Source organism: Trachemys scripta, chromosome 17, assembly GCF_013100865.1.
Source record: "Trachemys scripta elegans isolate TJP31775 chromosome 17, CAS_Tse_1.0, whole genome shotgun sequence".
Taxonomy (NCBI): Eukaryota; Metazoa; Chordata; order Testudines; family Emydidae; genus Trachemys; species Trachemys scripta.
This window is the reverse complement of record NC_048314.1, coordinates 17422867-17437569: the sequence shown is the minus strand read 5'-3', so window position 1 is coordinate 17437569 and position 14703 is coordinate 17422867. Positions and strand designations below refer to the sequence as shown.

Sequence of the window (14703 nt, the reverse complement as noted above, 5' to 3'; positions counted from 1 at the left end):
ACTGTCAGTGGGAACAAAACTTGACCCATATATGTTGCTGCTCTCTTGACACCATAACAGCCTGTTTACAAAAATGCTGGGCAAAAGTGAGACGTGTCAAAGGGTGTTTTGCTTGGTGGTACAGGGCATTTGTCCCCATTGAGCTCCAATGCGTTTCAGGAATGTTAAAAAAAAAAAGAAAGAGAATGTGAAGACCATTTAAAGGGCAAGGCATCAGCTGCTGTGCCATCTTCCCCTTCAGCTGCTGGCACGTGTCATCTGCTGACATCACCTAGAACGAACCCAGCATCAGGGCATTTAAATTTTAAAGCACACTTGCCACAGCTGTTTCCACAACACTCTGTAGTCCCACTTAGAGCTGCTCCATGCTGTCCTTCTGAGTCCCCTCTAACCAGCTTTGTTACTGATTTTTTTAAAGGTTTTATTCCTCTGAATAATAATATTCCTCCGAGTTTTCCTGTGATTTTCACCCATCCCCCAATGGGTTCATTAGTTGCCAAGCTTCTTCTCCCAACGATCAGCAGCCTGGTCTTCCTCCCGACCATCAGCATTGCAGCCAAGCGAAGATTCCACATGGAAGCTATGGTTTATTTCTTCACTATGTTCTTTGTTGCGGTAAGAATTCCTTCTGTTTGTTTCATTGGCAATGTCCTATTTTACCCCTTTTCTGCAGAGTCTCCATTGGGAAACAAACATACAAGTGGGCTGAAAGATTTAAAAACAAACAAACAGGAATCTTATGAAATACTAATGGGAATCTTATGAAAACACCAGACACTGGGAGGGAACATAACGTATTGCGTATCTGAAAAATATCCACTATTGGATGCATTTCCCACTGTGTATTGCCCTGAGTATCCTGAATGAGATTCTTCAGTTTATGGTAACACAGAGCAGTGATCATAGGGAAATATATTTGAATCCTTTATCGTAATTGCACATTTAGGGTGTGGTAGTGTCTGTCAGTTTGTCCGTTACAGTTAGTAAGTGGCCATCCTGTATTTTGGTTTTAAGCTGTATTTGAAGTAAGCTGATGTTTTGTAATTTTAGACAAAAGCATGCGGTGGAATTATTGATTTTACAGTAGCTGAATTATGGTGTAAATTAACGCTGGAAAATGGGGGATTTATGGAGTAGCAGAGGAAAGATTGAGGGAGATGCCACAGAGTTATCAAGAAAGATGATTATTAACCTTCCAGTCTGGCAGAACAGTCTTGAAATTGTACCAGCCTAGACTGAAAACCTATTTGCCCTCCCTTCCCATGATAATAATGGGGGTAGGAAAGCTATTTTGTTCACATGCGCACACGGAAATAATAAATTCACTTGCTCTAGTCATGCAGGTGAGTAGGACTTTGCACAACTGTTCACTCTATTATTATATACACACACTGCTTCACTATACAGAATAGCATTCGCATCATCGACATAGTTACCTTTAAGAGACCATGGGGATGAGCATGGTATAAGAACCTGAACAGAACTGGATTTCTTCCACCATGCCCAATAACTGAACTAATATAATATTTAGCCTTTTTAATCACAGATTTCAAAGCACTTTATAATGGCAAGTAAGAATCGTTACGCCCATGTTACAGATGTAGGGAAATGCAGGCACAGGAAGGTTAAGTGACATACCCAGCATCATCAAAGTACATCGGTGGCAGAGCTAGGAATAGCACACGTCTCCAGATGCACAATCCAATGCTCCATCCGCAGGGCCATGCTCATCCCTCACTATAAAGGCCAGCCTTGTTAACAGGGGGAAAAAATCCTACTAGCATCTAAAAACCTACCAGACTGGCTAATAAAACCATACCATGCCACGTAAACACATTCGGCACCATTTTAGGACCTATTACAACTCCCACTGAGGCCAATAGAAAACTTGCCAAGGACTTCAATAGGAGGTGGATTGGGCCCATAGAGAATAATGTGAAGATGCAAAATATTAAAATGTAAGAAAAGGGAGACAGCTGCCAAGGCTGTCAGAGTATGTCAGGACAAGCAACGCAGTGTTGCAGCTGCTGCTGCATTGTATAGTCCCACTCGGACTCCCCCACAGGAAATTCTTCAGACCAGTGAAAGCATCTGTCCATCTTAGACAAGTGCTTCTACTTCAGCCAGAAATGCTCTCTCCAGCTCTCTCCTCCCCATCTCCAGCCTTCTCAAAGCCCAGCACCAAGCCGGGGGGGAGGGGGGAGTTATCTCTATGGCAAAAGCTGCCATAGAAAAGAGAACGGGCTGAAGAACTTGCAGCAATTCTCACCGTAAACGATATTGGGATCCCCAGAGAGAAACGCCAGCAAGCATGGTTTAAGGTCTATTTGTCGCCAAATGGGTAAGAGACCAAATCAGGAGAGGGGACCTCGTGGAGTATAGTTGTCAGAGGAAGAAACTAGAGCTAGGCCAATATTTACGACAAAAGAATTCCCACAAATATGCCTTTGATTTTTCCAGTGAATTTCCTTTGCCTGTGCGCATGCCAATTGTGTATGAAAACAGTTTGCGAATATTGTAGTGAATGAGTTTACGGGCAGGAACGTCTACTGAACCAGTGAATTTTAAGGGAATGCTGCAGAGGTTGAAACTCACCCTTATACGGCGAAACAGCACAAAGGGTAAATCCCATTTAGGCTCAGTTGTGGGCTGACCCCTGCCTGTGGAAGAATTTCACCCAGAAAACCCATTTTGAATTCATTCACACCGGAAACATGATCCCGAGAGTTAGGGAAAGGAAGCTCACCATGTAATCTGTGTCTCCATTCGAAACACCTTGATCATCAATCACAGATTCCGGCAATGAGCTGTTCACAGATCAGCTGCAGACCAAGACTTTCAGCAAACGATTTTTCACAATGAATTCATTAGCGAAAAGGATGCTTGTCTACAGGCAACTCGCAAACAGGAATAAAGGCAACATTTCTTGAATCAATTATTGAATGAATCACCCAGCTGTAATCAGGACTCCTGGGTTCTGGTCCTGACTGGACCGCTGACTTACTGTATGTCTACTTTGTAATCACAGATGTGACTGCAACGCGTGTAGACATTTGATCTGGGCTGTTCAAGCCTGCCCAGGACCCTGGCTATGTATCTGAGCAGCTAGCCTACGCTGCTGCGGCTTCATTACTATTGTTATTCGAGTTAGCTAGTTCAGGTATGTCTACACATACTGCAGCCACACCTCTAGTTGCAGTGTCAGACCTACCCTTAAGGTTGATCCAGTACCTATTGAAATCAAAGGGAGTCTCCTTTTTCTTCAGCGGGCTTTGAATCAAGACTTTATGGCTTGATAAGGAGCAAAGATACAATGGAAACTAATGAATTTCATGGTCATGTTTTCATTTGTAACGTGCCTTTGTATTATCCTTTTTAATAGATTTACCATGCATGTGATGGACCTGGTTTGTCAGTGCTGTGTTTCATGCGATATGATATCCTGGAGTATTTCAGCATCTACGGGACGGCTTTGTCCATTTGGGTATCACTGATGGGTAAGCAAGAGTCTTTATCAGTTCTTAACATGTTGCAATATTTGTGGGTTGGTGTCTTAGGTACAGGACTTATTGGTGTCTGTGTCACACTGGTTAGTGTGCTTCAGTCATGAGAGAGATGCTGTCTCCTCTGACCCCCGATCTTAGACAAGCACTTGTCTAAGATCGGACCCAACTTTGAGATGTTCCCTTACGGAACCCAACCCAAGCTGTGGATTCCTATGATTTGAATTGTGCTAGGGCCTCAGGCCTATTATCACAGGCCAGGGTCCCATTGTGCTAGGTGCTGTACAAACTCCAAACAAATAGACAGTACCTGTCCTAAAGAGTGGCTGGAAAAGCTCTGGATCTGGAGACAAGCACTGATTCTTGACAGGTCTGTTTAGGTATTTGTACCACACTCCTCGCCCTGGAAGCCAAGAAGCCCACAGATGGATGTCCACCACCATTATCAACTCCTAAGCACATCTTTTTATGCCAGGGCTCATTTCTTCAAACTCTGGCAAACATATATAAGCAAATCAAAACTAATTTCTTCTAACAAATAAATCCCCCTGGTTTGTCAGGGCCTGATTTTGGCTGTGAGGAAATATCAGAGTGTGTTGGGAAATGGAAAAAATACCTCATTACCCTTTTTTATTTAAAATCTGTGGGTTTTGAGCGTTTTCATTTTTTCCTTTCCCCCTCATGTTTCCCATTTCCCTGCTTTATTTTTCCTTTTTCCATAAAGGGAAAAGAAAGGGCAAAGAAAAAAAAAGAACAAAAAATGCAGAAAAACAAAAGACAAAATTTTCCCTCTCCGATACTGTCCACACATTCTTTGAAAAAACAAGAATTTCTGATTTTGGCAAAAAGGTCAGTTTTCAACAAAAACATGTTTCATTCAAAAAATTCCAACCAGCTCTAGAATATATACTCTCTATCTTGATTCACATGAACGACTGACAAATCACTCAACTCTACCAGCCTTCCCAATGCTCAAGTGAGTTTACACAGTCACATTCCCAACGTGCCTTGAGACCATTTTTATCCCCACCTCTCTGGTCTCTTTTGATGGAAGGCTGACTTGGCCAATCCCTGCTTTCCATGGCCTTTCAAGGCCAGGGAATCCAGAGCTTATGCAGCATTTACACAGAAGAGGGGGACAGGAGTACTTCACCCCACAACAAGGAACATGATAAACCTTCTGTATGTTAAAATGAGTGTGGGAAAAGTTAATCACAAATATGGTTGAGCTCAACAACAGTTGGAGTATCAAGGGAAGGGTTCAGTTGGTTCCTAGTCTATTCATCATGTTTGAACTCTCCATAGGGATGACTTTAAAAAAATAGGCAAATAAGATTCCAGGGCCACTCTCCACTAGACTATAGCAATTTGAAGGTAAGTGAGATTTAATCTATATATCTTGGCTGGTTGCAGCTAGGTTGAACTTGATTGCTTTATTATTGAATTTTACAAAAAAATCAGAACTAAGAGGTTTAAACTATTGACCAGCAGGGAAACAAATTAAAATGCGGACATTTATCCCTGTAAAAATGTGATCCAAGGACATAGAAGGTGTGGCGACTGAAACGCGGGATAGCTTTTCACCGTGTTGCTTGTAAAGATTGAACACACATGTGCGTCCGTCCAGACCCTTGGGCATGTTTCCTGGAATGCAAATCCAGGACAGCCATAACACAGCTGGGTAAGCTGGAAACGCATGGAGCCCACTGGGAGCCATAACTTTTAATCAGTTATTACCTGATTCTGTGCTAAACAAAAGCCTCTAATAATTTACTTGCATTGGCGACTTCAAGGTTCCAAACTTCAAGCAGGTGTCTATGCAGCTTATGCTGCATCCAGAGCTAGTTAGCAGGATTCAGATCTTAGGGTGGACAGGGCCAGAATAGTCCTATAGGATCACATGTAGAAGATGGTGCGAAGTCGTTAGGGCGGAGGGCTCAAAGTGAAGAGAATAAGGAGGAAGCTAGAGATCCTACCACGGCTGAACCACTGGCTCAATTGTCTCAAGTGCCTTGGCGTGTCCGCCTGGAAAACTGAATATTACGTCGTTCCCCAGGATCTCCTGGGAAAGTGAAATCAACCACCACCCCCTGAAATCTGTAGAGTTTGGTGGGCACTTGCAAAGTCAACTAGGGGAATTTAGCGACACAAGTCCCACTGAAATTAATGGGAGCGGTGTGGCTAAATTCACCATCGTCTTTGGAAATCTTAACCTTTCAAAAGCGTCTAAGTCGGGCAGGGCCAAACTGTGGCTCGTGAGCCGCATGTGATTAAAGTACAGCTTGCGGAGCTCCCCCTCCACACACACCCATTCTCTGCCTACCAGACTGGGCGTGGGGGGGCTCGGGGCTTCTGCCCTGCATGGAGGGGTGTCTAATCGCTTTAGCCCCGCAGGTGGCCATCGGGGCAGAAGCCCCAAGCCCCGGCAGGTGCCACCCCCTGGGGCTGGTTGTGCGTGTCTTGTGGCTCTTGAACTTCTGAAGATTATTGTGTGTGTCTCGGAGGGTCAGTAAATTTGGCCACCCTAATTGATTTAGAAGCCTAATTTCCATTTTCAAAAGGAACTGAGTCCCTTAAGAGCCTAAATCCCTTTGACTTTCAATGAGACGCAGGCTCCTGAGTGCCTGCGTCACTTATGAAAATGGAACGTAGGTTCCTAAATCCCTGAGACATTTGAAAAGTTTTACCCTTCGTCTCTTTCTGCAAAGGTGCCTTGGAAAGCCCCACACACGAGACCTCTAAGCCATGTGAGTGCTTGTCTGCCCAGCCGTTGGTCTGAAATAATCGTGCAGTTTATATTCCCTACAGATAACACAGCAAGGCCTGTCTCACGCTAGGGTACTAAAGAACTAGATGGGCCCAAGTTCTGCCTAAACTATTAACAAGATTTCTGCAGTTGGATCTCCTCATAGCACTTTACTGGGAAGAAATTATCGTCGTGGCTAATATTGTTAGTGGGTCTGTGTTTGTACAGCACCTTGCACAGTAAGGTCCTAGCTTATGACTCAGCCCCCTAGGCAGCACAGTAATACAAATAATAATCACAATTATGTCATGCCACCATGTGGGACAATGGGAAATATCCCCTTTGTGCCACTGCCCAGTACAATACAATGCAGTCTTGTGCCGTTCCAAACCTTAATTGTTTTGACAGACAAGCAGAAAATGTCAGAGGCCAGCTTCCTACTGCTTCTCTCGGTCTGTAATTGATGACTTGGGGGAAGGAGGTAGCCAGCTACACAGTGCTAACTGATCCGATCCTGGGCAGTTTGTCAGCTGGGAAAGCCGCCACGTGAAATATTATAAAGCATTGAGTGGGCCATCAGACTGGATGAATATTCCTAGCCCTGTTTGTTCTGCGTGCAGAGAGGGCCAGGTGCTTTAGAACTAGCAGGTCTTAGATCGCTCCATTTTACAGTTGTTCTTAAAAACCTCTGATGGAAGCGATTCTACCATCTCCTTTGGAAGCCTGTTCCAGAGCTTAACTACCCTTGAAGTTAGACAGTTTTTCCTACTATCTAACCTAAATCTCCCCTGCTGCAAATTAAGCCCATTACTTCTCGTCCTACCTTCAACGGACGTGGAGAACAATTGATCACCATCCTCTTGGACAGCAGTTGGTGTCCCCTGTGTAAGATACATTTAGGAATCTCAGTATGTCCCCATTGCACCAAAATGTGCACCAAAGCCCTGTCTGCAGCTAGAATCTCACTCTCTGTGCAAAAGCTTCGCAGTGTCTCCTGCAGGTGTTCTGCTAACCTCCCCTTAACCCCTGCTTGCCTGGAGGCAAGTAGCTCTGGTGATCTCAGTGCTCTTCGATGCTATCTTAGATGCGGCACTGCAGGTGACTCTCTCACCTCTGACTAAAGCTGGCCTCGGTTGAGAAGGAAGGAAGGAAATGAACTGCTGGGTGGAACATTTTCATGAGACATTAAATTACCTTTTTTTTCCCCTCGGAGAGCCTGGGAGTCAGGAGATCTGGGATCTACTCCCAACTCTACCAGAGATTTCCTGCCCATCCTTGGGCAAGCCACTTTGCCTCTCTATACTTCACTTTCCCCATGCACTGTATAATAATACCAACCTAATAGAGATGTGGTGGGGTTAGGGTCAAATTCTCAAGGCTTCCGTCACCCATGTTTAGCCCAAAGTGAACCCTTGGATGGAAGGTGCTGTCGAAACACCAAGTATCTGGAGGAAAATCAAAGCAATGGAAGATTAGATGCTCTGATCCTCACTTTGGTTTGTGCCTTGCAGCTCTGGCAGAGTTCGATGAGCCTAAAAGATCGACCTTTGTGATGTTCGGCGTGCTCACTATAGCCGTGAGGATTTACCATGACCGATGGGGATATGGCGTCTACTCGGGACCAATCGGGACGGCCGTCCTTGTGATAACCGTGAAATGGGTAAGCTGGCCACTTTACATGGGCTAAAAGTCACTTCTGGACAGAGAGCTGCCGAGTTCTATCCACCACATCAGCCCACGTAAGCCCTGAGTTCTGCTTGTACCCACCTCTCAGGCTACCATCAAAGAACAGATTGGGAATTTCCCAGTAAAGCTTTCAAGCTACAGAGAAGACACTGCCGGGGGAATAATTTTCTTTTCTAAACCAAAGTCTGCTGTGCATTATGACACTGGGGCTGGATTCAGAAGGGAAATGGAGTTATTCTAGGAGAAGAATAAATAGCTTTTCTTGTTCAATGAAAACGGAAAGCGGGCAAGTAGCAAAAAGCTTTTGTGATAATTGCCAGATTTGATTGGTCTGAGCCACTCTAGCGGATCTCATGTTCTTATGTTTCTAGTCATCAAGAATATATTCATGGAGTTTTTACAATAACCAGGAGGTCGTGTGGTCTGGTGAATTGCCCTGAAATCAATAGAAGATTTGCATAAAAACAGGTGGTACCGCAGAGCCATAATTCTGGTTGAACAAACACAGGCCTGATTCTGTTTTAAGGCTACACCACGTGGTTTCCAACTTCTGGGGGTAACTAGAAAACAGTGGCCTTCCAAAGGGCATATCATGCCGCAAAACATAGGTTGCCACAGGTCAGATTTATTAGAGAGAGTGTCAGAATTATTAGATATCAGAGGGGGAGCCGTGTTAGTCTGGATCTGTAAAAGCAGCAAAGAGTCCTGTGGCACCTTATAGACTAACAGACATATTGGAGTATGAGCTTTCGTGGGTGAATACCCATTTCGTCGGATGCAGAGTTATTAGAGAGAGAGAGAGTGTGAGTGTGTGTGTGTGTGTGTGTGAGTAAAGTTGATAGAACATTAGATTGTGTAAGCATCAAGTATCATGGGAAATTCAGTGAGCCAAGTCCCAAGTTAATAATGTCACTAACCTTCACCTAAAACCCTGCAGAGAGCTAATACGCCTTTATTAGTATTTATTGTATTACTGTAGAGCCCCTAGAAGCCACAACAAAGATCACAGTCACATTGTACTAGGTACTGTACAATGCAAACACATAGTCCCTGGCCCAAAGACTTACGGCTAGACATGCAGCAGCCAGACCCATTTTGCAGATGGGAATTGAAGCACAGAGAGGACTAAGTAACTGGCCCAAGGTCATACAGGGAGTCTGTGACAGAGATGGGAATTGAACCTAGATCTCCTGAATCCCAGTCCACTGCCTTAAACACAAGACCAGCCTCCTGCCCAACCCAGAGAAATCTCATGGCTCACCCATCCCCAGCGTACTGTTCTCCATGCACATTTTAGAGGCCTCACACCCCAACCCTGAAAAACCAACATACCTTCGAGATAAAGTTGGCCCTCCACCCAGACTGCCTCATTCCCCATGGTCCTGTGAAAACTTCAAACCAAACACGTCTCTCTTACAGGTGCCATGTCGGATATTCTTCATCATTCTCTTTCCATGGGTCTTTCACTGCCTGGCAGGTGTGTCAGCAGACTCCATATGTCCATGTTCAATCTTCATGGCGGGAAGCTATTCAATAGATTGGCCACCATGAAGATGGGACATGGACATATGGAGTTCGTTGACCCACCTGCCCGGCAGTGAAAGACCCATGAAAAGAGAATGATGAAGAATATCCTGGCATTAGAATAATATATGGCACTCCTGTGGGCAGTTGCATACGAGGATGGGATGCCCAAGGTTAAACTGTCTGCTTCTCAGTTATCCTGTTCACTTTCTAAAGCCCAAATTATAGTCAGTGCCTCTGGCAGAAATCTCCAGGGCACTGGGGACCTCTCAGCTCCAAAGAGCTGGCTTTAAAATCCTGTTTTCGATCACAAATGACTACGTGGCTTGGTGTTTTAATCAGAGGACATTTTTGTCCACTATCCGGCATAGTCTCTGCTCAAGTGAACCTCTGGTCTGGTCCCAGGCATTAAGAGCTTTAGGATCAAAGAGAGTTACCCACCAGCCAGTCACGATCAGAAGTTTTGCTTGGTTTGCTTTTTACTTGCATGGGATCTTTCAGAAGCTGAACGACGACACTGAACGTGGGGTGAAAGGGCTTCACATGCTTTCTGTTCCCTTCCAGCTGCAGAAGATGAAAGAGAAGAGAGGCCTCTACCCAGACAAGACCGTCTACACGCAACAGATAGGCCCAGGCTTCTGCTTTGGGGCGTTAGCACTCATGCTGAGATTCTTTTTTGAGGTACCTGTTTGCACAATAAATTACGGTGATAATGACAGGGTGTGAAGGATATTCCCAGGGTAAGAGGATCTCTGGCTCAAATCCAACCCAGGCCAGAATTTATCTAAAATTATTGCCTAGTCAGTGGGTCTTAGTCTTAGTCCAGGTGCCAGCGGACAGGTGTCTTTTTCACATATAAAAACCACTGCCAGAGGCTCACCTGAGCAGACACTATGCTGAGTGGTGGTTTAGGTGCCTACATCCCTGTTTTGGCTCCCTGTGATCCCCAAGACTCCCGCCAAACCCTGTATGCCCCCAAACTCACTCGGCACCTAAGTGTCAGGTGAAAGGTCCCTCGGTGCCCATGTTACTGCCTCTGAATGTGTGTGTGGCTGCCTCACCCTAAGCGTCTGGAGACTTATCACCTGCCTAAGCCCCAGAGCAACTCACGAACCAGGGGAAGCCGGGTATTCATCTGCCTAAATCATGTGTGGGGCCCGATCCAGTAGACATACGCAGAGGCCATGTAATGGATTGGGCCCCATACGAAATCCTGCTGAAGGAGGAAGGGGTGGGGCCACTACCCAGCAGTTAGAATGCTCACCTGGACTGTCAGAGACCCAGGTTCAATTCCCTTCCTTGTCGGTATCTCCCATTGGCTAGCTTAAGCAGCTCCCCACCTGGCGCATTGGCTTTTGTGGATTGCATTCTAAGGCCCCTATTTTCCCCATGCATTTTATTGGCTTCTAGGTGCCTCACTCAGACTTTGTGGATCGCAGTGTTGTTTTCTAAGCATCTAAAAAGTGGGCTCTACGACACTGCGTATTGCAACGCCTAAATCCCTTCATGGATCCAACCCTTCATGCCCTAACTCACTGCACTACCGTGCCTGGGGAAGCTCTGCTAGAGATGCTAACGAGACTATTTAAACTGACGGCTTCTCACTGTGGGCATGCCACCCTCTCATGCAGCTCCCCACGGGAATGCCTTCAACCCAGTGCATTGAACAGCTTTGAAAGGAGAAAAACTGGTCTATCAATAGAGCCCTGCAAATCTGGAGATATCCACTTTATAGCCACGGCTATCCATGGACTATGTTTGCAGATTGCAGATCAGATGTGGATACAAATTTTGTATCTGCGCAGGCCTCTATCTATTAATTGTAACCAGAGTTGGGCAAAGAATTGATAGCGAATAATTTAGTTGATAAAGATTTTTTGCCTTTTTTTCCAGTTGTCTGTGGACAGCTCACAATTTTCTCCGGTGGAGGGGGGGGGCGCTTGAATATCTGGCCATGTGTGGTTTAGCCAAAGGTCAAAACACAAATCAGTGTCAGAGTGAGGAACAGAACCCAGGAGTTCTGATGAAGGGCCTGATCCAATGTCCACTGAACTCAGTGGAAGGACGATGATTGACTCCAATGGGCATTGGATTGGGCCCTAAATCTTCTGTTGTAACCAGTAGACTATACTCTTTTCCTGTATAGAAGGCCCTACGTCACCAATGTCCATGAAGGAAAGGGGAGAGGAATAAGATAACACTCTTGACACAGCCTCTAGCTGATCATGTGTTCAGCTGTTGCGTTACTGCCATTTTGTGCATTGGGAGCAAATCGATACGACTTCACAGGGATGCCAGAGGATTATTTTTCAAAGCTTTAAGTAATTGCAATTTCTAGCAGAACATAAAAGTGTCACTTAGCACAAATTCCCCCTCCCCCCCCATCCACAATCTCCTCCTTCCTTCTGCTTGAGCTTCTCCTAAGCATGGTAATGAAACACTTCATTCAAGAGCAGGGAAATGTGCAAATCTGCAGGTGTTAAATCCACTTTACTTTTCCACCGTTGCCCATTTAAGGCAGGAAGCCCTTTTTCAACACTGAAGGGAGGCAGAGGTCTCAGGATCTCATTCCTGGGATGGTGGGCGTGGCCAGTATTGCCCAGATGGCCTGTAAGAGAGGACGGGTAGGCCGTGTACACAGAGCATTTCTCAGTGATGCTCCTCGAAGGGCGAGATTTTCCAAAGAGCTCGGTGCTCCCATTGAGGGACCTGAATAGAGGTCCCATTTTCAGAAGTCCTCTGCATTCATCCTGGCCAAAATAGAAGCCAATCTCTTTTGGAAACTTGGTCTTGTTACGGAGGGAAACCACACTGGGTCAGGTAGTTGTGAGCCTATTTGGACACAGCTCCTTTGTGGGAGACCACGAGTAGCAAATATGTTCACACTATAAGGGTGAAATTACACCAGAGACCAGCCTCATGAGGGCATATTCCATGTCTGTGGGGATTGGCCAATCCTGGGTCTAAATTCATGCATACCAAAGCAGTTGAAGGTTGCTGTACCATCTTAGGTGAGAGGTACTGCAATTTCTGGCCGTTAGGATGATTCAAAAGGCGTTGATAGTGAGTTGCTAGATGCTATCCCATGGTCCCTTAATCTCAGAGCCTCAAGCCATACTGGTATCTCTGTGACACTGCACATGGCACATCTCCAGAGCTTCCCACACAGGGGCTCAAGCAGCAACAGCCAGCCAGAGCTCAGCAAAAAGTGCCACAAACAGTCCACCTCTCTTTTGTTTTCCCTTTCTGTGAGCATCCATGTGACTGGCCTTTACTAGCATGAGTGGCCTTCAGAGTGCAACCTTTCAGCATGCACACCCAAGCATCAGCAGAGAGCTAAATGTAGTACAGTGGCAGAGAACTCATTTTAAATCTGGTTCCTGCAGCAGGCATTCACACCAGAAATCTGCTGATGGGTCTGATCCAAAGTCCACTGCAGTCAATGGAAAGACTGCTGCTGACTTCAATGGGTTTTGGATCAGGCCCTATAAGAGCATTGCCCATCCAGTCAGGGAACAGAAATAATACCATGTGATTTATTTGACCAATTGCAACTAAGCAGCACAGCTTGAATTTCAAATAGCAAAGCACTGAGTGAAGGGAAAAAGGCTGAATGGGGTCCCAGGGCAGAGAACCATAGGATTAAATCTGTCCTGGGTGTATATGAAATATACTAAAATTTCAGAGATGTGAAAATCTTGAACCCAGGGAGGACCCAAATCCTCCAGCCGTGGAAACTCTCACTGACGGTCTCTTTGGTTGCAGGAGTGGGATTACACCTATGTGCATAGCTTCTACCATTGTGCCCTGGCCATGTCCTTTGTCCTGTTGCTGCCCAAGGTGAACAAGAAGGCAGGGAATGCAGGAAACCCCGCCAAACTGGACTGCTCCACTCTCTGCTGCTGCGTGTGATAAGATTCTCCCCCTGCCTGGAGACTGGGGCGTCTGTATCTCAACATGCACCTGTTCACCACCTTGAAGGACCGTATGAAAGTTATGCAGCACTCGCTCTTTATTCCGGTCGGGATCGTGACCAGAAACAAACTGCCAGCTGTGAAGCTTTTTTTTCCTACGGTAGAAAAAATTCCACTGCCACCCCCCACACCAAAATGCAGGTTGTTACAAATTTTTAATTTGATGATGAACAAAACTGGTCCTATTCAACCTGAAAGGCCTTGTCTCTTGGCCATCAATCATACCAGAGGCTTCCATGTGCCCATGTAGCCAGCTGATAACTTTCTCCGTAACTGTGTGTATATTCCCCAAAGAGAAACTTTTGTCCACCTTAGAGAAGTCCTGGCTGGCAAGTGATCCTGTCCATTGGCTACTGAGTCAATCCAGCAGGTCTTTGCGTCCCCCAGAGAGTTCGGTGGGCCACATATCCCTATGGGGCATCACATTTTGTTTGCCTTTGGAAATGAGCATTAATGTTGCACTTTGCACACTTGCAAGTGTGAGTTTGCTAAGCCTGAGTGGGTTTTTGCTTTTTGTAACACTGTAATAACAGAGCCTGTATTTTTGCTAGAAATTTACTATTTTATTTACAGCTTCTCTTAACATTATATGTTTAACATGTTGATTTTGTAAGTCGGGCCCAACTGAACCTTTAACACTGTGATTTGGGTACAAAGCAGATACCAGAGTTGAGGGTCACACCACTACCCTAGCCTTAATGTCATGATTAGATGTTTAGAGAGAGCCACAAATGTACAGGGCACCTTACACAAAGAGAGGAGACAGGATCCCTGACAAACACAAGAGAAGACAACTGTGCAGAAGGGGTGAGGGGAAGGTTTGTGAGGAATTGACTGAAGAGGAATGTGAAGGAGGAGAGAGGACAAAGAGAGACTGTCCCAGGTATAAAGAGCAGCATGACTATTGGCCCAAAGGCCATGGCCCTGAATGACCGAGGAGGCCGGCTGAAATCTGAGGCTACATGCACCTTAGATGGGAGAGGATCTGAATCCGACCTGCTGTTCTGAAGGTCCTGGGGGGCACTGGCAGGGTTCCGGGAGGGGGGCATGGGTAGCATAGCTTGGAACTCTGGTGCACAGAGCCTCCAGGTCTTTGTTCACCCGTCGACTCTCTCAGCTGGTGCCTGGAGCTCTTGCAAATACTGAGCAAACCCCTGATGCTCTGGCTTCACTCAGACTCACTCTTCACTCAGCCAAACTGCTCGGCAAAGTCAATGGCAGTTTTGCCCGAGCGAATGAGAAGCTGAAGGATTTGGCCCCCGGCTACATC

At 45.8% G+C, this 14703-nt stretch overlaps 1 protein-coding gene across 1 annotated transcript; it reads left to right on the top strand.

The window, feature by feature from the left end:
* The first annotated feature begins 480 nt into the window (after positions 1-480).
* Positions 481-13875, top strand: MYMK (myomaker, myoblast fusion factor). The gene is made up of 5 exons (XM_034752089.1): positions 481-615; positions 3383-3497; positions 7761-7909; positions 10024-10140; positions 13225-13875. The coding sequence occupies exons 1-5, from the start codon at positions 481-483 to the stop codon at positions 13369-13371; spliced, it is 663 nt and encodes a 220-aa protein (XP_034607980.1). The 3' UTR covers positions 13372-13875.
* The last annotated feature ends 828 nt before the right edge of the window (positions 13876-14703 follow it).